Raw genomic sequence first — 22370 nt, 5'->3', positions numbered from 1 at the left:
CACGCTGCATGGCTGGCAGAGTGACGTTTACTCTGCACGCGAGTGCACGGCCCCGTGGCGCAGAAGCTGGAGACATGTCAGTCTCTCTGTCTGCAGAGCCAGACACTGAGCACCGGCTGTCCCCTCACGGGACACCTAGATGAGCACTCAGGCTCACAGGGTTGGCAGCGTCGTGTTTCAGGTCTGCTGGAGAGTCTCTGGCCTCAGGCCGCTCCAGACGCCTCTCCCTGCCATGGCCCCCAGCCACGGGGCTCTCACCATTCTTCCCTCTCATGTCAGGCACCTGTAAACGGACCATCAGCTTGCCTTGGTTCGTGGGGACACGTGTGTGCACCCGTGGTCATGCAGAGCCTGTGCACCCATTCTTCTCAGGCCGAGCGTCCCAACGCTGCCCTCTCCAAATCCCGCTTCCAGTATTCTGGTTTGGACACTGCTGAATTGACAAGCCTTCGTTTCCAGACTGCACGGGAATCATGAGGCTCGCATGGCTGTGGGTGGCGGGGCGTCGAGCCTGGAACCTGGCCGCTGGGAAGGTGTGGTGCTCAGGCCTCTGGAAGCCGTCCTTTCTCCTCTTAGCTGAGAGAGGGCTGGGCTTTTCCCCCTCTGTTCTCTGTGGCTTGTGGGATCTTAGTTCCCCAACCAAGGATGGAACCCAGGCCCTCGGCAGTGAGAGTGGCCAGGGCTGGCATCTGTCCTTGGTTCTCCGAGACTCTTGACATGCAGGTGCCTCCAGTTGCCTAACTTTCATTTGGCCGTCTAGACTTCTCATACCTTGCTGTGAGTTGGGCTTTAGATTTCCTTAGGGGTGGGTGGCTGATGGAAAGGCAGTGGAGGAGGGAGCTTTGGGGCTCCCCTGGTTTCTGGTGAGGGACCCTTCCAGATTTTCCAGCCCTCACAACACTGCTGCTGAGCTTGCAGCCCCTTCCTCACATGGTCCAAATGGCCTCCAGTGCGTGCTCTGGCCCTGGGCCAAGGCAGCTGCCAGCATCATGTGTACACGTGTGCCAGCATCCTGGGTTCATCGTCCCTCACAGGATAGAGGCTGGGCAGTTGTAGCTAAGCCAAAGGAAATGTCACATTTATAGGTCACAGCTTTGAAAGGGCTTCACTTTCCTGTGGTTCTACTGTGGAGGGGAGTCTGAGAAAGGACTCAGATCTCACGGGTGGGTCAGAAGGGCAGCAGAGGCCAGAACGGGAGCAGGACTTAGCGCCCCCAGCAAGAAAGAGGGCTGGGGAGCCAGAGAGGAGACTCATTACAAAGTCACAGCGGGTAGGGTGTTGTAGGGACTGGTGGGATGGAGTCAGAAGTCTTGGGCTCACATGTATGTTGTCGTTCTGTCATTAAGTCGTGTCCGACTCTTTGCGACCCTATGAACTGCAGCATGCCAGGCTTCCCTGTCCTTTACTGTCTCCCGGAGTTTGCTCAAACTCATGTCCATTGAATCACATGTACGTATAGGAACTTAATTTATTACCAAAGTGGCACTGCAGAACAACATGGAGAGAAGCAACTTTTAAATGATGGTGCTGGGACAATTGGATATAAATACAGAATAAAAAGGGGCTTCCCTGGTGGCTCAGACGGTAAAGAATCTGCCTGCAATGAAGGAGACCTGGGTTCAGTACCTGAGTCAGGAAGATCCCCTGGAGAAGGGAAGGGCAACCCACTCCAGTATTCTTGCTGGAAAACCCCACAGACAGAGGAGCCTGGTGGGCTACAGCCCATGGGGTTGCAAAGAGTTGGACACGATGGAGTGACTAACACTTTATCACTTTTATGGAACAAACATGAAATTGGAGCCTGTACTAGTTATATACTGATGTCCAACAACTGCCCCCAAACACAGCGCTTCTCTCCCACATCTGCAGGCTTGACTCGGGGGAAGGGTCTGCTTCCGGGTGCCTGGCTTCCCCTGAGTGAGTAGCCTGGAGGAGAGCAGGGGTGCAGTCAGGGCGCCTTTCACACTCTGACCATAGGCATTGAGCAAGTGTGGAAGTGCCGCCACCCACACTAAAGGTGGGGGGAGGACTAGGTCTACCTTTTGAAGGGAGGCGTGTCGGTTACTCTGCAGGCATATTTTACAACTCCACAGATTTCCTTCTTCACACCAGACACAAACATTAGCTCCAGGTGGACTGCAGAACTAAATGTGATGCAGACTAACCTCCCTTTAGAAGATAATATAGGAGACTTGTTTTCAGAAAGATGTCTCATCTCATTAATACTCAGACAACTGCAAACTGAGCACTGCGCAAAGAGTGACAAAAAGAATAAAACCAACTGGACTGTTTCCCCTTCGCTGTTGGCAGGAGAAACTGGTATAGCTTTGGAGAGCAGTGGTACTGTCTGTTGACTCACGTCACAGCCTGTGGTTGGCGGCTGCACACCAGTGTCAGTGGATAGGGTGTTCACAGGCCCACACCCATCAGAGTGTGCCCTGGGCTGTGCAGACCGGCTCCTAGTGGGCTGTTACTCAGCCAAAGGGAGAAAGCCTGGAGTTACACGCTTTGGAGTGGGTGAATCCCACACAGTGGGGGTGAGGCAGCCCAGAGCATGGGGCACGGCTCCATGTGGAGCTCCGGCCTGTCAGCACCAGATTGAGCTCAGGAGGGGCGTGGAGGGTGTTGGCATGAAGAAAGGTGAGGTGGTGGTCACTACATGGAGGAGTGTAGGAGGGCTCTGAGCTGCTTGGTGCCATCCTGATGGGGTGGAGCTCACATGGGTTTGCATCTCCATTTTTTGTGCATTGTGATTTTTGCACTTTCAGGACTTGTATTACTGATTTAAAACAACCAGTTATTTTATCAGGGAAATGGATTTATTTCAGAGGAGCAAACAACTGCAAATCAGGACCTGTAGCCCATGGGGAACCACAGGCAAGCACCGAGGACACAGGAGGGGAAACTTAAGGAGGAGAAGGGGGGTGTGAGGAGCTGTTATGAACAGAGAGCCCTTTGGAGGAAACTGAGTGTGGTGCTTCTCACTGGCTGCGCTGTTGCCAGATGGGGAGAAAATCTGCTTTTGTTCTGCCAGGTAGTGTTGTAGTAGCCTTGCCCCTGTGGGACCTGCAGTTGAAGTGACAGGGTGTGAGAGTGCTCCCTTCTGGCTGCTGGACTCCCTCTTATTTCATTTGCTTTATTTATTTATTTATTTTTTTGCATGTAAAAAACTTTTTTAAAAAGGTTTCAAAGCATAAAAATAAGTTCATAATAGTGATTATGAGGGAATTGGGGATTATTGGCAATTTTTTACAGGGAGAAAATATTCATTAGTTATTTCAGCATTGAAATTAAATGTTTTGAAATTTCAAACAAAAAAGTACTAAAGTTGCATTTAGAATGCAACTTCTATAACTGCAAAAGTTTAAACAGGCACCAAAATGTTTATCAGTAGTTATTTAGCAAAATGAGAATCAACCACAGAAAAGATTATGACACCGTTAAAAATAATAATACATAAACACCTTTACTTAAACAGTAGCATAAAAGCAGGTTATGGTACAACATGTATGTCATGATTACATTAAGTAAAGCCTGCAAGGATATACTATGATAATCTGAAAGAAGTCATTTCTGTTTCACAGGCTTATAAATCTTTTTTTCTTTGTGCCCCGTTTTTTTAACAACAAGAAAATATTAACCTAACAAAAGAATAGAGCTGCCTTCAAATACAAATTTATAATTCCACCATGAATTCAAAGACAGCCTATGCAACACAATTTACAGTATAGTATTATGTAGGCCACGAAAATAGAAAAGATGGTCCTAAAACATAGAATTTGGGGGATAGAATTTTTTGAGGGAAAAGGGGGTTTAATTTAGACCTTGAATTCACATTATTAAATACATTTAAAAAATACATTTGATTAATGTTATCTATAAAATTACAAACACATTAGAAAAAATAGTGTTAACAGTGTAACGGGTTAAACTATGTTGGAAGTCCAAACCCCTGGTATGTTAATGTGATAGTACCTGGAAATAAGGTCTTTGCAGATAAAATCAAGTTAAGATGAGGTCCTTACTGTGAGCCCTAATCCAATATGACCTGTGTCTGTACAACAGAACAGATGCAGAGACACACAGAGAACGTAGTGTGAAGATGGAGGCAGAGATAGCAGCAATGCTTCTATAAGCCTAGGCATGTCAAAAATTGCTGCTATAAGAAGCTAGGAGAAGGGTGTGGAACAGATTCTTCCTGAGTCCCTGGAAGGAACCAAACTTGCCAACAACTTTGATTTTGGGTTTCAAGTCTCAAAAACTATGAGAGAATAAGTTCTGTTGTTTTAATCCACCTTGTTTTGTGGTACTTGGTACTTCATTACAGCAGCCCTAGGAAACTATTACACAGAAGAACCTTCAGTTTTTTTTCCTTGCTTTTTTTTTTTTTTTTTTTTGCATCACTTGTTTTAAAAATATTACTATCAAGTTTATCAAAAGGAACTATCACTTATCCATTATGAGTTCCTTCATGGCGGATGAGGTTAGAGCGACTACCAAAGGACTTTCCACATTCTTTGCAGTCATAAGGTTTCTCACCAGTGTGAATTCTTTGATGACGAGTAAGGTTTGAGCCTTTATTAAAAGCCTTTCCACACTCATTACATTCATATGGTTTTTCATCTGTATGGATTCTCTGATGTTGAATAAGTTCAGAGCTCTGAATAAAGGCCTTTCCACATTCTTTACATTCATAGAGTTTCTTGCCAGTGTGAATTCTGTGAGGGTTGGTAAGTGTTGAGGCACTACTAAAGGCCTTCCCACATTCCTTACACTCATAAGGTTTCTCACCAGTGTGCATTCTGTGATGTTGAATAAGCCTTGACTGTTGAGTAAAGGTTTTCCCACATTCCTTACATTCATAAGGTTTCTCACCAGTATGAATTCTCAGGTGTGGAAAAAGTTGTGAACTCTTAGTAAAGGCTTTTCCACATACTTTACATTCATAGGGTTTTTCACCAGTGTGAATTCTCTGATGATCATTAAGGTTTGAGCAATAATTAAAGGCCTTTCCACATTCCTTACATTCATAGGGTTTCTCACCAGTGTGAATCCTCTGATGTTGAGAAAAATACGAACTACAACTAAAAGCCTTGCCACATTCTTTACATTCATAGGGTTTTTCACCAGTGTGAATCCTCTGATGTCGAGTAACAAGTGAGCCACAACTAAAGGATTTCCCACACTCCTTACATTCATAATTTTTTTCAGCAGAACGAATTCTTTGATGTTGAATAAACTGTGAGTTTTGATTAAAGGCCTTTCCACATATTTTACATTCACAGGATTTCTCTTCATTAATAGTTTCTTGATGTGGAATGAGAAATGTGGGCTGAAAAAAAGTGGGTAGGTCTTCATGGGTAAATATTATTTGACTAAAATGTCTCTTCTTTAGAGATAATAACTTGGTCTCACACATGGATTCCAGATTTGTGATATAAAAAAATGTATCTGGTCTTTGTTCCCAGTTCTTCGAAGAGCTTCAAAAACCACTGGATTATCTTTCATTATTCACAACAAGTGTCTTCTGATCATATCTGACTTTATGATAAGGAGGTGATTCACAGCGGATCCTTTGTTTCAAGGGATGGGGCTGGTCACACTTGCCTGAACAAAGGCCTCTGGTCAGTTCTCTGTCAATCATCCAGGGCTCTTTTCCTTGTTCCAATAAGGAGATCACAGCCGGTTTAGAACTGGAAAGTCCCACTGAAACCAGGTTGCTGAAATTCTCCAACATCACTTCTTTGTATAAATTCATCTGACCAGAGTCCAGGCATTCCCATTCCTCCTGAGAGAAGTTTACAGACACGTCCCTGAACATCATTGACCCCTTGGACACTGCTTGCACAAGTTCATCATGCATTCTTTCCTTCTCTTTTGAGCCTCACCTGGAGAAGGGTATAACCGAAACGACTGCTCCTTCAATTCAGAGGTTAGCCAGGTCTCGGAGTTGCAAAATTCGCGATATCTCAGCACACTGGGGCTCAGCCACCCGATAGGACCTGGTTCACCCCCTCCCTCACACAGGAAGCGCCTGCTCCTTTCTCCATTTGCTTTATTTTTGTTTGTCTTTTTGGCCCCACCCGATGACTTGTGGGATCTTAGTTCCCCAACCAGGGATTGAGCCTGGGCCCCATGCAGTGGAAGTGTGGAGTCCTAACCACTGGGGAGATCCCCTGCCTGGATTTGCAAATGAGGTTTCTGTTTATTCATTTTCATAGTATCACACTTCACAATAAACAGATTTTAAGAGGGCACCCCGATACCCTGCAGGAGGCTGTATGCCCATCCCGGATACAGGCCCGATAGTGGGGCAGTGGGCAGGGCCGCTGAGGGCTGGGCTGGGAGCGGGCCTGGCCCGGGATTCGATGGGCTGGCTGAGCTGCACGGACCTCACGGGGCCAGCAGGGCTTTTGGACCATTTCAGGCGAGGGGTGACTGGGTTGAGGCTTGTGTTTTCAATGCCCCGGGGCTGAGTGTGGAGAGAGCTGGACCCCTGACCAGGGGCAGGGCAGCGGGCAGGGGCCTGTGAGGTGCAGGCCCAGTGGGGCTGGGGCAGGAACGGGCTGGAGGGAGCAGCCTGGGCTGGTACCCCAGCTTCACCTTCAGTGTGGTCACCACCCCTCCTGGAGGTGAGGGCCGGCCATGCCCTGCGCCTCCCTACACCTGCCTGCCTGCCCACCCCCCCCGCCCCCAGACCCGCCGGGAGTCTTTCTCTGGGCCTCTGTGCCCACACTTCACTTGGCCTGGGTGCTCCTTCCTTCCTGGAGGTGGGCAGCGGGTGGCTGTGTGGGTCTCCCCGCCCATCCCTCAGAGGTCCGCCTGGGGGGAGCGGCGGCGGTGGCGCTGTGGGTGGTGGCTGTGGGGGGAAGGGGCAGGCGCAGCGGGAGGCCCCGCCGCGGGGGTCCGTCACCGTTTGCTCCCTGGTCTACAGCCTGTCTCCTCCTCTGTCCCCGCAGGACAGAACACTGCAGTTGTGCTGAGACCTGTCTCATTCATCGAGTAGACTGTGCTTTTGGCGTCAGGTCTTTGTGGTCCCGGCTTCACCAGTCACATGTGGACGCCCAGCTTGGGTGGGGGTGAAGGTGAGCATCTCCTTGCACCGTGGGCCAGCCTGCCGCGTTCAGTGAGACAGCCTGCTCTGCCGCAGGGCACTGTCGTAGGCGAGTGTCTGTTTCTGGACTCCCTTCTGTCCCCTGGCTCTGTTCTCTAAGTACTGCGTGTTGTCCTTTTTTTACGGTTTTACTGACAAGTCTTGCTCTTTGGCATTCCCTGTTAAATGGAGAATTGTTTGAGTTTCAAATAGAACTAGTGGGATTTTAACTGGGATTGCGTTGAGTCTTGGGTAAATTTGGGGAGAAATGGCATCATTATGGTTCATAGTCTTTTGATCCCTACGTGCGGTCTGTCCCTTTTGGTTGTTCTCTTGTGAACTCCTTAAGAAGTTTCAGTGGTCTTCTGTGTGGAGGTCTTGCACATCTTTTATTAGATTTATTCATACAAATTGATGCTTTTGGACATAAATAGCGTCGTTACAATTTTATCTTCTAACTGTTGCTGGCATTTACAAATATAATTTATTTTTGTACGTTAGCCTGGTATCTATCACTATTGCTGTGTTCTCATATTCTCATAGTTTTTTAGGACTTTGCAGGTTTTTATGGTACACAATATGTCATTTTCAAATACTGAGTTTTTTCCTCCCCTTCCTGTTCTTTTATATACATGTGTGTGTGTGTCTTTTGGCTGCAGCATCTGGCTTGTGGAATCTTAGTTCTGCAACCAGTGACTGAACCTGGGCCCCATCGGTGAAAGCACCGAGTCCTAACCACTGGACTGTCAGGACGTCCCTCACCCTGCCCAGTCTTACTGCTTTTATTGCTTTTTCTTGCCCTGTTGCGTTGGCTAGAACCTTCAATACAGTATGAACAGAGTTAGTGGTAGCAAGCATCCTCGTCTCCTCCAGTGGGATTTGTTGTTTCTTGAATTATGTTGAGATCATCACTCTGCTGATAGGAAGGGGCTGGAGCAGGGAGCTGGTGCTGGGAGCCCGGGTCCTGGGTCCTCCCCAGGGTGCTGGAGGCCCGGGGGTGAGGGGCCTTCGATGCCCGGGAAGGCCCTGTGGTGGGCTCCGTGGTTGCTGGCTTTTTCATGGAGGTGGATGTCCTCTTCTGATGGCTTCTGTCTTGTCAGGAAACATGTCAGCAGCTGAATGTGAGGATGAGGAAGAAGGGAGTGGAAGGCTTTGGGGCTGTCAAGTCTGAGTGTGGTCTTCAGTCAGCAGCTTGGCTGGTATATTCCACCTCGAAGCCATTATGTTGGGCCAGGCAGGACTTTCCCACAAGCTCAGGGCCTGGGAGCCTGTGAGGCTGAGCTCGAAGCTGTTGTTTGAGGACAAGACAGGCTGGGGCTCTGGGGTGCTGCGGTCAGGAGTGAGCTGGGAGAGGGTGGTGGCAGAGAACCCGGCTGTGGAACTGAAATGCCAGGGCGGGTTTAGGGGAGTTCCTGGAGGTGATGGAGTCCAAGTTACCGCTGAGGCCGAGGATGAGGTCATCACCGAGGAGGGGCAGGGGCTGAAGGGTAGTCCACAGGGATATTGAGACCACCAGGAATTGGACCTGACACAGCGATGGGGCACAATGCCCATGGCAAGGGATGGGGTGGGTGGTTGGCGCAGCCAACGGACGTGTCAGCCAGGACTCAGGGGCTTGCAGGCTGCAGCAGGAACAGGGGGTGGCACTTCCAGGCCTGGGGGCGAAGTGGGGAGAGAAAAAGCAGCCCCCAGAGAAGGCTGGCCGGAAGCGGGAGAGCAGACTGAGCTGTACTTGGCTCTGGGGGGTGTCAGGGCGGGGAGCGGGGCCGCTTCTCTCCTGCAGCTTGCATGCTGCCTGCCTCGCGTGCCAGGAGAGGCTCTAGGGTGGCAGGGCCCTGCCTCGGGACTGCAGCCGAGTCACGTGAGGAGACCTCCTGCATGCCAGGCGGGCTGCCTGCAGGGCGGCACCTTGGCTGAGCAGGTCGAAGGCTCTCTACACTTCAGTAGGCACTCAGTAGGTATATCCTCCTGGCTGATGCCCTCAGTCTTTGTGACCCAGCCATGGATGCTGTCCACAAGTGGGCAGGGTCTCCCCGAGCTGGCGTGTCCTGCTTCCCGCTTGCCTGGATTGAGTGTCGGCCAGGTGTTTGCAGTGGAGTCCGTGCTCCATCTGTGTGCAGCTGTCATAACTGATGTAAGGACCACTTCGTCCTGTTTACTGCAGATGTTTTGCCCAGTTGCCCATCTGTCTTTTGATTTTATAGGCTTTGTTTTGTTTTCACAGTGCGGGCATTAAAAAAACCTAGCAGGATGGGATTTGTTTGGTTTTTTTTTTTGCTAACATTTGTTGAACATTTTTGTGTCTATGTTTATAGCAATACTGATTAGTAGTTTTCTTTTTTCTTTTTCTTCAATTATTTTTATTAGTTGGAGGCTAATTACTTCGCAACATTGCAGTGGGTTTTGTCATACATTGACATGAATCAGCCATGGAGTTACATGTATTTGTTGCAGGAAGGGGGACCCCTTCCAGGGTCCGAAACTGGGCTCTTGTCTAACACTCGGAAAAGAATTGTCCGAGGAGACACGTGCTGACAAAGCAAGAGATTTTATTGGGAAAGGGCACCCGGGTGGAGAGCAGTAGGTAAGGGAACCCAGGAGAACTGCTCTGCCGCGTGGCTCGCAGTCTTGGGTTTTATGGTGATGGGATTAGTTTCCGGGTGGTCTTTGGCCAATCATTCTAATTCAGAGTCTTTCCTGGTGGCGCACGCATCGCTCAGCCAAGATGGATGCTAGCAAGAGGGATTCTGGGAAGTGGACGGACAGGTAGTGTCTCCTCTCGATCTTTCCCGAACTCTTCCGGCTGGTGGTGGCCTATTAGTTCCGTATTCCTTATCAGGATCTCCTGCCATAAAACAACTCATGCAAATGGTTACTATGGTACCTGACCAGGGTGGGCGGTTTCAATCAGTGTGCTTCCCCTAACAACTCCCCCCTGAGAGACTTCATACTCAAGATGCTTCTTGGGAATTGGGGCGGAGGTCTCTTTCTTCTGTAACTTCTTCCTGCTGTGTCGGGGCGTAGGCCTGCCTAGCAGAGCAGAAGTCTCTCTCTACCTTTCCTGAAGCTTGAGGCCTCCAGGATGAGTGGAGCCGGTATTTTATGCCTAAGCATGCGGCTAGGTTTTGGGATATCGTGGCTGTAAATGAGGGCCCATTGTCACTCTGAAGTGACTGAGGCAGCCCAAACCTAGGCACTATCTCCTTCAGCAGAGCCTTACAGACTTCTGTAGCTCTCTCTGTCTCAGTAGGGAACGCTTCGATCCATCCTGTGAATGTGTCAATAAAGACTAGCAAATAAGAAAACCCTTGGGTCTTTGGCATGGCTGTAAAATCTACTTGCCAGTCCTCTCCTGGGTATGATCCCCGATGTTGGACAGGTTTAATTAGAGGAGGTGGCAAGGGTCTGGTTTTTGAATTATTTCTTAGACAGGTATCACAATTCTGTGTGACCTGTCTAACAACCTTAGCTAACTGGGGATGGTAGAGAATAGACTTAAGCAAGATTTCTAGATTATCTCTTCCAAAATGGATGCTCTTATGTAAGGGGTTAGTAATTTTCCAAACCTGAGAATCAGGGAGTATTATTTGGGCCTGATCAGTCTGAAACCACCCATGTGACCCAATCTCCCACCCCCGCTCAGCATATCGGGAATGTTCCTCTGGGGTATAATCTGGAGTCAGGGTTTCCTTGGGGAAAAGGGGGCAGATAGCAGTGGCAGAGGTAGCTTTCCTGGCAGCTCGTTTTGCCTCTTGATCAGCTTTCTTATTTCCCTGGGCCTCTTTTTCTTGCCCCTTTTGGTGACTCTTGCAGTGGATGACAGCTAATTTTGCAGGAAGTTTGACTGCCTCCAGGAGCCTGAGAATGAGCTCTTTGTGTTTAATAGGAGAGCTTCCGGCACTGAGCATCCCTCTTTCTTTCCAAATTGCTGCATGGGCATGCAGAATGAGGAAAGCATACTTAGAGTCCGTATACACATTAATCCTCTTTCCTTCTCCTAACTCCAAAGCTCTTGTCAGGGCAAAAAGTTCAGCTTTCTGGGCTGAGGTGTCTGGGGGAAGAGACCCACTTTCTTTAGTTTCTTTTAGGCTCACTACTGCATATCCTGCTTTCCTCTCTCCTTTTTCTACAAAACTGCTGCCATCTGTGTACCAGTTTTCCTCTGGGTCAGATAAAGGTGTCTCTGATAGGTCCGGGCGAGAAGAGTATAACTCGTCTATGATTTGTATGCATTGGTGATCCAGAGGGGAAGTAGGGGGATCTGGCAGTAAGGTTGCTGGATTTAAAGTCTGGCAGACCCTCAACCTTATTTCTGGAGTGTCAAGGAGGAGGGCTTGGTATTGGGTGATCCTTCCCCCTGTCATCCACCTGTCTCCTTTAGTTTCCAAGACTGCTTGCACCTGGTGAGGCGTATACACTGTGGTGGGCTGACCCAGGGTCAGCCTAGATGCCTCCTTAACCATAAGAGCGGTGGCTGCTACTGCCCGGAGGCAAGTGGGCCACCCTCTGGCCACCTCATCTAGTTGTTTTGAGAGATAAGCCACGGGTTGTAATACGGGCCCCATCATCTGCCCTAACATTCCAAGAGCAGTTTTTATCCTTTCAGAAACATAGAGTCTAAAAGGCTTTTCCAGGTTTGGGAGGCCTAAAGCTGGGGCTGTAGTGATGGACTCTTTTAGGGCATTAAAGGCCACCTTGCAGGTCTCATCCCAGTCGAGTGGCTCTTTTTCTTTTCCCCTTAACTTTTCATATAGGGGTTTGGCCAGATTGCCATAATTAGGAATCCAGATCCTGCAAAACCCGGTCATTCCTAAAAATCCCCTAAGCTGTTTTTTTGTTTGGGGGTACGGGGTATTTAAGATGAGGGATTTCCTCTCGGGGGTCAAGCATTTTTTTTTTCTTTTGTAATTATAAATCCAAGGTATTTTACTTGGGTTAAGCTAATCTGAGCCTTCTTGGGGGATACTCGATAACCCTTTTTATATAGGAAATTTAGAGTTTTAATAGTGTCCATTTGAGAGCTGGTAAAATCTGGACTAGCTATGAGCAAGTCATCTACATACTGTATTAGACTACTGTTCATTAAAGTTAATTCCCTTAGTTCTCTCCCCAAGGAAGTCCCAAAGATATGAGGGCTATCCCTAAACCCTTGTGGTAGTCGAGTCCAGCAGAGTTGTATGGTCTCTCTCGTTTCCAAGTCCCGCCACTCAAAAGCAAAGAGTTTTTGGGATTCAGGATGGAGAGGAATGCAAAAGAAAGCATCTTTAAGATCCAAGACTGAGAAGTACTTGGCTTTTCCTGGGACTTGGGATAGGAGGGTATACGGGTTTGGGACTATGGGGTGGATGGGAACCACAGCTTCATTAACAGCTCTTAGATCCTGGACGAATCGATAAGATCTATCTGGTTTTTTAACGGGCAAGATTGGAGTATTGCAGGGGGACTCACAGCTGATTAGAATTCCGGTATCTCGGTATTTGTTAACTAATGGTCTAAGACCCTCAAGAGCTTCTGGTTTTAAGGGATATTGTCTTTTCCAGGGGTAGGGAGCATTTGGCCTCAGAGAAATCTTTACCGGTGGAACATTTATGGCTAAACCAGGGCTGGAGACATCCCACACCTGGGGATTGACCTCATCTAGGAAAGGGACAGACTCTTCCTTTTTTACCTCTGACTGTAAATATTTAGACACTAGGCAAAGAAAATTATCGACTTCTACCTTTCTCCAAGTCACTTTGGTTTGGAGGCGGCAAAGAAGGTCTCTCCCCAGTAGGGGAGCAGGGCAACCAGGGATGTATAAGAAAGGGTGGGTTCCTTGCCAATTTTCCACCTTACAAGGGAGGGGCTTAGTAAAATTCCGGCTTTGGGGTTTTTCATCTACCCCTATCACCATTTTAGTCTGGGAGTCTAAAGGTCCTAATCGGAAAGGAAGAACGGAGAAGGCAGCCCCCGTGTCTAGAAGAAAGTTCACATCCTTACCTTCTATTTGTAGAGTCACCCAAGGGTCGAGAGGAGTGATCTGGATCTCACCATTCGCGGGGGTTTCTCGAGCCGCTGGGCACCGTCAGTCCTGGTCGCCCAGAACTAACACAGAGGGAGCAGGTGTAGGGGTCGCCATACGCCTTCTCTTAGGGCGATATGGACACTCCCTTTTCCAATGTCCATCCTCTCTGCAGTAGGCACATTGGGTGCGGCTCAGCCGCGGTGGATTGTTAAGATCTTTTTTTTCCTTGCTCTCCCCGGGACTCTCGCATAGTGGCAGGATGAATCAAGGCCAGGATTTTAGCCTGTTGTTGGGCCAAGGCCTGGGTCTGCCTCTCTATTTTCCTATCTTTTTGGACTTCTTTTTGCTCCCTTCTTGCTTCCTCCTCCCGGTCCCTGTTCAAAAACACCCTATTTGCCTCCTCCACCAAATCGGAAATTGGGGTCTCTGGTCCTTTTCCTAGTTTTTGTAATTTTTTCCTTATGTCTGGGGCTGCCTGGGTTATGAAGGAATGGGCCAACAGGACTCGTCCTTCCATACTTGTTAAATCTGTCTCGGTAAAGTTTTTAAAGGCTTCTGTGAGTCTGCCCAAAAAAAGAGCTGGATTTTCATTCTCTCCCTGTGTAACCTCTTTTATCTTATTATAATTAACAACCTTTTGCACACCCTGGGTCATTCCCTGTAGTAGGCAAGTAATGAGGTGTCTTAAGGATTTCTTTCCTGCCCTTGTATTAGGATCCCAGTCTGGCTCTGTCGAGGGAATTGCCTCTTCGGCAGGGGCCAGACTGACATCTACCCGCTGTCTTTCATCAGCCACTTTTTTAGCCTGATCTAGGATTCGAGCTTTTTTCTCATCATTACAACACCGGGTGAGGATGACCATTATATCCCTCCAGGTGAGGGAGAAGTTAAGGCTAAGACGCTCAAATTCATCTTTAAATTTTTGGGGGTTCTCGGAATATGAACCCAATTGTTCCTTGCATTGGGTAATGTCTTGCATAGAGAACGGAACATGAACGTGCATAGTTCCCCCCTCCCCATCTGGTACCTCTCTTAGGGGGCAGATTTTGTCTGAGGATGACCTTTCCTTCTGTAGAGGACAAAGCTTACTTCCTGATCGTAACCCCATGGGGGAGGGGACATATGGAGGAGGAGCCGAGGCGACTGGGAGTGACTCCCCTTCTGATCTCATGTCTTCCGGCCCCGGGCTCCTGACTTTCGGGCGTGTCTGACCCTCCCTTCCTCGTGGCCTCTCTGCTGAAGCAGGGGAGGTCAAGAGAAGGTCAAGGGGATCTTCTGTTTCAGGCCTTGCTAAAAGGATTTTGGAAGAGCATTTATCGAAGTCCTCAAGCTTATATTTTCCCTTTTTTTCAGAATCCTGGTAGAGGGCCATAAAGGCCTGAACATAGGGAACTTTCTTGTATTTACCCACACGTTTGCAGTATAGACTGAGCTGTAAAATGGTGTTGTGTCCAAGTGATCCTGACTGGGGCCATTTTTCCCCTCCTCCCAGGGAGTAAGTAGGCCAGTACTGAGTACAGTATTTGATAAGTTTTTTTTTTTTTAAACCCTCCCAGTTGGCCAAAAGACAACCGAGCGGGGTGTCTAGAGGGAAGCTAGGCTTATTTCCCATTTTAGCGATGGTATAGCCTATATCTCGTTCCCAAGGGACCAGTACTGGGGCGGATGCCTCTATATCTGACTCTAGAGAGATTGTAAGCTCTCTCCTGGTCCCAAAGGGCCTGATTGTATAAGCGCCAAAGGAAATGTTCGGTAGTAAGCACAATCAATGGGGCTGTAGGGCTGGCCCCAAAAGGTAAATTAACCCCTAAGGATGTATCTAGGGTGTTAATTTTCACCCAGGACCAGGTGCGACTATACTGAACCCCGTCAATCACTTCCACGTGGAAGCACTCAGCCAAATGCGCAATTAAATGGCTGAATTTATAGAAACAGGGCACCCGATGGAGGGCTTTTAACGCCCGATCGTCTCCCCAGGAACAGAAAGCACAGTTGATGGGGAGCAGAGGGCGTAGCCTCTCTGAAAATCTCTTACAAAGACCCAGAACTTCAGGCCCAAGTATTGACAGACAGAGTAAGCGGAAATAACTTGGGTCTTCAAAGAGAGGGAAGAGGGCCAGGTTGAGAGAAGAGGAGTGGGACGAGACAGGAGGTCTAGGAGTGGAGGAGAGAAAGAGAAAAAAGGGGTGGCCTTACAGACGTCTCCTGCCACCTGCAGACACCCAGGCGTTACGGGACTTTTCCCTGGGCTTCCAGAGAAGGGAGGACTGGAACTCGGCCCCACCAGAACCAGAATTCGAGTTCTCTGCCAAGAGGAGGTGATCAGTCTCCAATCCTCAGCTTAAGCTGAGGCCCTTCGACCAGATTCCTGCGTCCAGGACCGGGGGACTAGAAAAACGGGAAGGATAGGAAGGGCTAAGGAGAGGAAAGAGAGAGGGGAGGGGAGGGAGGTCAATAAAGTCTCTTGTTCCTTACCGGTTGGGGCACTCTGGCCAGTTGTCCGCGTCAGGAGGAGACCAGGGACAAAAGGGTCCCAGTTGCGGCCGCTGGGTCTGGTCCATTGGCAGGCAAGCTGGCCCCTGAGTACCCCGAGTGGTCAGGATGTCAGTCTCAGCGAAGAAGATGTCCCTTCGTGGTCGCCATTTGTTGCAGGAAGGGGGACCCCTTCCAGGGTCCGAAACTGGGCTCTTGTCTAACACTCGGAAAAGAATTGTCCGAGGAGACACGTGCTGACAAAGCAAGAGATTTTATTGGGAAAGGGCACCCGGGTGGAGAGCAGTAGGTAAGGGAACCCAGGAGAACTGCTCTGCCGCGTGGCTCGCAGTCTTGGGTTTTATGGTGATGGGATTAGTTTCCGGGTGGTCTTTGGCCAATCATTCTAATTCAGAGTCTTTCCTGGTGGCGCACGCATCGCTCAGCCAAGATGGATGCTAGCAAGAGGGATTCTGGGAAGTGGACGGACAGGTAGTGTCTCCTCTCGATCTTTCCCGAACTCTTCCGGCTGGTGGTGGCCTATTAGTTCCGTATTCCTTATCAGGATCTCCTGCCATAAAACAACTCATGCAAATGGTTACTATGGTACCTGACCAGGGTGGGCGGTTTCAATCAGTGTGCTTCCCCTAACATATTCCCCATCCCGATCCCCCCTCCCACCCACCCCCACCCCCCCCACCCCCCACCCGATTCCCCTGGGTCCTCCCAGTGCACCTGGCCCGAGCACTTGTCTCATGCATCCCACCTGGGCCGGTGGTCTGTTTCACCATAGATAATATACATGCTGTTCTCTCGAAACATCCCACCCTCGCCTTCTCCCACAGAGTCCAAAAGTCTGTTCTGTACATCTGTGTCTCTTTTTCTGTTTTGCATATAGGGTTATCATTACCATCTTTCTAAATTCCATATATATGTGTTAGTATGCTGTAATGTTCTTTATCTTTCTGGCTTACTTCACTCTGTATAATGGGCTCCAGTTTCATCCATCTCATTAGAAACTGATTCAAATGAATTCTTTTTAACGGCTGAGTAATATTCCATGGTGTATATGTACCACAGCTTCCTTATCCATTCGTCTGCTGATGGGCATCTAGGTTGCTTCCATGTCCTGGCTATTATAAACAATGCTGCGATGAACACTGGGGTGCACGTGTCTCTTTCAGATCTGGTTTCCTCAGTGTGTATACCCAAGAGTGGTATTGCTGGGTCATATGGCAGTTCTATTTCCAGTTTTTTAAGAAATCTCCACACTGTTTTCCATAGTGGCTGTACTAGTTTGCATTCCCACCAACAGTGTAAGAGGGTTCCCTTTTCTCCACACCCTCTCCAGCATTTATTGCTTAAAAATATGGAACGCTTCATGAATTTGCGTGTCATCCTTGCGCAGGGGCCATGCTAATCTTCTCTGTATCGTTCCAATTTTAGTATATGTGCTGCCGAAGCGAGCACAGGATGGGATTTGTTAATCTCCCTTTTGGTTTCTGGGTTTTGTCAGGCTAGAAAGGCCCACCCCTTACTGGGGTCACACGGATGGTCCGGGCCTCCTGCGGTTGTCCCTCCGCACAGCTGTGTCTGCGATGCGTCCCGCCCCGCGTGCCTCCTGCAGACCCCTCCCCAGCCCTGCATGACTCCTGCGCCTCCGCAGACCCTTCCCTTCCAGACCCTCTTTCAGGGGCGTCTGTGGCCCTGCTCACCTTGGATGCTCCCTGTCCCAGTTCTCAGGGGTCTCCCTCCTCCGTCTGCCTCTTGCTGGCCCTCCTCCCGAGGCGCTCCCCCCATCCCCACCGTCAGGTGGGGCTGTGGGTCCCCTCGTGTCTCCTGCCAGGGCCCTCTGCTCCCTGGATCTGATCACATCTCTCATGCATCTGGAAGCCTCTGTGGCTCCCACAGCCTGTTGGGCCTGTTACGTCCCCGCCCCCCAGGCTGACCGGATACCTGGCAGCCGTGCTCACACCTGCCCTCCCCAGACAGAGCACTTAACATTGTTTCGAGGAGATCTGCCCTCACGCGGCTCAGAAGCTGAACGGCAGGAGTGGCCCGAGCTCTCAGCCACCTGCCCCACAGCCCCCGGGCCTGCCTGTGCATCTCAGGTTTACAGGCGTGTTCGCAGCGAAGCCGTGTCTCGTGTTCAGAGTGTGAGTCCCTGGTTCTTCGCTGAACACTGCTTCTTAGTGACCTTTGCATGATGGCGTATAGGTAGCTCCCTCATACAGCCCTCAGGGCCTCACGTCATGACCCTGAAGTGGACGAGGAGGGCTGAGCGCTGCTGCGGCAGCAGGCCTGACACGTGTGCTGCGGCTGTAGCTCCTGGAGCCTTCCAGAGCAGGCCTGCTGGGGGCTGCCCTGCACGCGTGTTGTGATGATGGTGCCCTTGGCAGCACCCCCAGATCACGGAAGGTGAGCAGGCCTTCCAAGCTCGCCACGCCAGCCATCCAGCTGCTCGGCCCGGCCCCTGCCTTCAGCCGCTCACGGCTCCGCAGCCTGTCCCCCCGCGGCCAGCGCCACCCGTGCCCCCTGGGCCCGCCAGGTGGACCCATCACGGGGCCAACACAGGGTCCGGGCACCATGCCCTCTTCCTCGCAGAGCCCAGCCTGTGCCTGCACTAAGGCCTGTGCCCCTCGCCCCACCCAGGGCCCCCCAGAGCTGTACGGCCAGACAAGGGTTAGGAGTCAGGCCCTGTCTTGGGGCCTCGGCCCCGTGCCCGAGCAGCACTGACCCGAGGCCTCCCTCCAGGTTCCGGCTGTCGCCCTGGAAACAGACCCGGCGGGTGTGCAGAGGGCGGGGACGAGCGGCACCCCCGGCAGACTCGTGCCCTCGGCAGCTGGCCGTGAGGCGGGGATTGGCGGTGTCCCAGGTGAGCTGAGCAGGGGGCCGGGAGGCCAGAGCTGGGGTGGGATCGGGGGAGTCCTGCCTCCCAGTCCCTGCCTGCAACCGGGAGGGGTCAGCTCTGTCTCAGGGTTTTTTCCATGGAGCCCTGGCCCCACGGCCTCCCCTGCTGAGGGCGCGTCTCTGTGTGACTCTGCAGGTGGTGCCTCACACCTCACCCTTCCCAGAGCCAGGAGCACGCCTGCCCCACCATTTGCTCTTGTCGATAAAGCCACAGGGACCAGCCCCAGCAGCCAGAATGTGAAGCCCCAGAACCTGAGGGAAGGTGGGCACCCTCCCTCCCCAACTTCTCCTTCTCTGCAGGTCACGCACCCCCGCAGGTCATGCCCCCGCCGCCCACTCTGGCACTGGGCTCTTGCTGTGACCCTGATTCTCACACAGATGCTGGGCATGCACGTGAGGCAGCCTGGGGGAGTCTCAGCAGGACACCAGGGTTCAGGCCTGGCCTCAGTTTCCCAGGTGGAGGGTGGAGACACTGGAGCAGGGTGTCTGTGGGTGTGGAGGGGCCCCTGAGGCACTCAGGCTGGGCGTGGATCTGTCCACGCTGAGGGCCCAGGGCCACTCCCAACAGACTCTGAGGCCTTCCGGTGGTGCTGGCTCAGAGGAGGGGGGCATTCTCCGTGGTCCTTCCAGAAAGCTCCTCCCACCTCGTCCCACACCCCAGGCGTGGAGCTGAGAACTGGAAAAATTGTGCAGATTATCTCTGACATTCCAGGGAGGCTTGGGGCAGGATTTGTGGATGGAGGCTGCAGCTGCCCTGCTCAGCCCCCCTCAGCCTGGGTGTCGTGAGGTGGTCAGTTGCCGGGACTCTGCTGAGCTGTGCTGGCCTCTGTGGCTCAGTCAGGAGTAAGTCTTCGGCTCCAGGGGGCTGTTCCTGGACTATGGCTGGGGGAGGTGGCAGAGAGGGCAGAAGCTGTGTGGGGGAGTGGGCAGAGAGCTCAGACTCAGCCCGGGCGGGGCTGGGCACTGTGCTGCCCTCCTGGAGATGCTCCCAGGATGGACACCCACTGCCCGGGGTCCCTGGACGCCAATGGGTCATCTTTCTCTCTGGGGAGGCCGCCCAGAGGCCCAAGGTCACACTGAGACTGGCCTCAGGCAGCTTCCTGCAAGGAGCACTGCTGAAGGAACCCAGAGGGGACCTGGGGATTCAGGCAGGTGGGCCCCCAGAGTGGGGTGAGTGCCCAGCTCCACCACTGCAGCCCAGCAGGCCGACAGCATCTCCAGCACGCACTGCCTGGCGAGGGTGTGGGGCCCACAGAGAGCGGGTCTCTGTCGAGCCCCCGTCCTTCCTGCCCCCCTGGGCAGTAGGGGTAGGGCGGGGGCGAGGCCCAGGCAGAAGGCAGCCAGCCTTGCTCCTTCCTATGGTCTCGTGGGGCAGGCTCTTGAGGCTGGCCTCCCTGGCAGGCCCCGAGGCCAACTCCAGAGAGATGCACGTCCCACAGGTGGGCAGGAGGGGGTGCTCAGTCTCTCCAGGGAAGCATGAGGGACCTGTAAGTGGCCAGCAGGGAGGCAGAAAGCCCTGCCACACCTGGGTCTGGCTGGGGCCTCATGGGCGGGGAGCAGGCAGAGGCAGGACACGGGGCACCAGGAGACCCAGGCAGGCAGTCTGGGCCTGGGCAGCTTCTGTGCCGGCCCTGCAGTCGGCAGAGCTGGCCAGCAGGGGGCGGGCTGCCCGGAGCAGGGGTGCTACCTGGAAAGCTCTTTCCTGGCCTCACTGGTCCCCCATCCTGTCCCCAGGAAGCCTCTGAGGCCAGGCTAGCAGAGGGAATAGTGGAGTGCCAGCCAAGTCCAGGGCCAGGTTGACCCAAGAAGTGAGGCTCTGGGTACACTGGGGGTCCCCAGGCTGGAGAGGCCTGACCTGACCTGACCTGGCCCAGGACGGTTTCCTTCCAGAAGGAAGTGGCACTCAGTAGTACAAGTCTGGTCAAAGGAAGGCTGGTCAGTCTCCAGATGGCCATGAGGTCTGTCCGAGTGGGAAGGGGGCCTCTTGGTGGGCAGGCTGAGCTGCGGGGGCACCTTCTAGGTGGGGCCTGGCCACGGCCTCCTGAGCAGTGTCCTGAGACCATGCCCTGTGACCACACTAGGCGTGCTGGGCAAGACAGTCCATGGTGGGGACTGTGGGGCTGTGCCGCAGCCCAGCTGCTTGCCCGGCTATCTGTCCCGACAGCTCCCAGATCAGGCAGGCCACTGTGCTCATGTTCACCCAAGCAAGGCTTGCATGTAGCCCAGGACAGCTGAGGGGGGATTGAGTGGCCTGAACTAGAAAGCCTGGCAAGGAAGAGGCCCAGACTCGGGCGGTGAGCAGCTCATGGCCAGCACAGGCCATGCCCTCCACCCTCTGCAGCCAAGGAGCAGGGTGGCCTGGGCGCCCTCAGGAGTCTGGCAGAGCTGCAGGAGAAAGTGAGCTTGCCTAGCCCAGCCCGAGGGCAGACGGGTCAAGGGCCAACATGGGGACTTGAGGGGCCGCCTGGCCAGAGGCCTGCTGTGAGCGGGTGTGCTGTCTGTCTGCTCTTTTCTCTGAGCTGCAGAGAAATGCTGAGTGTGGGGCCAGAAAGTGGGCCGCACAAGGTTTTCTTGCAGGGTGGGGCTCTGGGGGGCGGGGTGGCCTGTCCCCATCCAGCCCTGATGACTTCCTACTTCCTCCTCTCAGGCCGGCAGGAGGGAGCACCTGCGTGTGCAGCTCGGCCGCTGGCTACTCCAAAGGGGGCCCTTCCTGAAGACAGTTGCCGGGCCCTGGGTGCCCTGCCTGCCTAGAGAGCATCAGCCCCAGGCGCCGGGGACCAGGACACCCGGACTCTGGACACACACCCGCCCAGCCCTCCCTCCTGCCGCACCTCCTCTTAGCACTGACACCCGGAAGGCTGGGGGTGCTGGGGGGTGGCGGGGGAGGAAGGCCCGGCCATGGCTGCCCCTGGACCCCACCTGGTCTCCTAAGACTGGAAGGCAAGGGCTCTCTGGGCTCCCAGGGGTGTGTGCCCTGCCCTGCCCTGCCCTGCCCCGCCCCTGCGTGAGGAGCCGGGAGCTGCAGCCTTGTCATCTAGGTGATTAGCTTCAGACCCTGGACTGACACTGGCCAGGTCCCGCCTGCTTCCTGCAGGGTGTCCTCCTGACCCCACGCGGGTGGAAGGCCCTGCCCATCGAGCAGCCAAGGTGCTCGGGCCCCGGGAGGCGGGCTGTAGGTGCCCTCCCACGCCGCCTTTCTGCCTGGGGCCCGTGGCCCTCACACCTGTCCTGGCCTGGTCACAGCGTGGGGCCTCCTGACCCAGCCTTGCCAGGCACAGAGGCCACGAACCTCGGGAGGGGATGCCCCTGAGGGAGCCAGTCCAGCCAGCTGCCCCCCACCTCAGGCCCAGCCTGGCCCCTGTGCTGCCCCGGTTGGTGCCCCCCGCACCCCCCCTGGCAGGCAGCCCCCGCCATGGCCGAGCACCTGGAACTGCTGGCAGAGATGCCCATGGTGGGCAGGATGAGCACGCAGGAGCGGCTGAAGCACGCCCAGAAGCGACGGGCCCAGCAGGTGAAGGCGTGGGCCCAGGCTGAGAAGGAGGCCCAGAGCCGCAGGGGCCCGGGGCAGCCGCCACAGGGCGCGGTGCGAAAGCGCGTGCTCTTCCCGCCCAGCGTCACCCTCCTCGAGGCGGCTGCCCGGAATGACCTGGAAGAAGGTGAGTGTGGCTGAAGGCCGGGCCTGCTTGGCCGGCAGCCCTGTCCCCATTACTCACGCAAGCCTCAGGAGCTGCAGCCTCCTGGTGGGAGTCCAGGGCAGCCTGCAGAGGGCCCTGCTGGGCCGGGGGCCAAGGCGGGGTGGGCTGGGAGCCGCTGTCTTCTCTGCCTCTGGCCAGGGTGCTGGGAGTTGCCCACGACGCCTGCCTGTCTGGGTTCTGAGCCTTCGCCTCCATA

At 53.0% G+C, this 22370-nt stretch overlaps 2 protein-coding genes and 1 non-coding gene across 7 annotated transcripts in view; 1 reads left to right on the top strand and 2 right to left on the bottom strand.

Moving 5' to 3' along the window:
• The window catches only part of LOC133042410 (alanine aminotransferase 1), a 38670-nt gene that overhangs the window by 7436 nt on the left and 8864 nt on the right, over positions 1-22370 (top strand). For 2 of the 5 annotated variants that reach the window (XM_061122922.1, XM_061122921.1), the window contains exon 2: positions 18324-22135. In XM_061122922.1, coding sequence (XP_060978905.1) covers positions 21892-22135 — 244 coding nt within the window. In that variant the 5' untranslated portion in view covers positions 18324-21891. Of the gene's footprint in view, positions 1-16291; positions 22136-22370 lie in introns of those variants that run through there. The other 3 variants (XM_061122923.1, XM_061122925.1, XM_061122924.1) reach the window with 3 other exon arrangements.
• LOC133042423 (zinc finger protein 829-like) lies at positions 2672-5556 on the bottom strand. Its single transcript, XM_061122959.1, has one exon. It carries the CDS (start codon positions 5417-5419, stop codon positions 4451-4453), a length of 969 nt encoding a protein of 322 aa, XP_060978942.1. The 5' UTR covers positions 5420-5556; the 3' UTR covers positions 2672-4450.
• LOC133042938 (U6 spliceosomal RNA) lies at positions 16933-17039 on the bottom strand. The gene has a single exon (XR_009689634.1). It is a non-coding gene; the product is annotated as a U6 spliceosomal RNA (small nuclear RNA).

Source organism: Dama dama, chromosome 21, assembly GCF_033118175.1.
Source record: "Dama dama isolate Ldn47 chromosome 21, ASM3311817v1, whole genome shotgun sequence".
Taxonomy (NCBI): domain Eukaryota; kingdom Metazoa; phylum Chordata; class Mammalia; order Artiodactyla; family Cervidae; genus Dama; species Dama dama.
This window is presented reverse-complemented; position numbering and strand designations above follow the sequence as displayed.

Coding starts and splice junctions, on each gene's coding strand:
- LOC133042423 (XM_061122959.1), bottom strand. CDS start 5,419: ATGTGTGAGACCAAGTTATTATCTCTAAAGAAGAGACATTTTAGTCAA.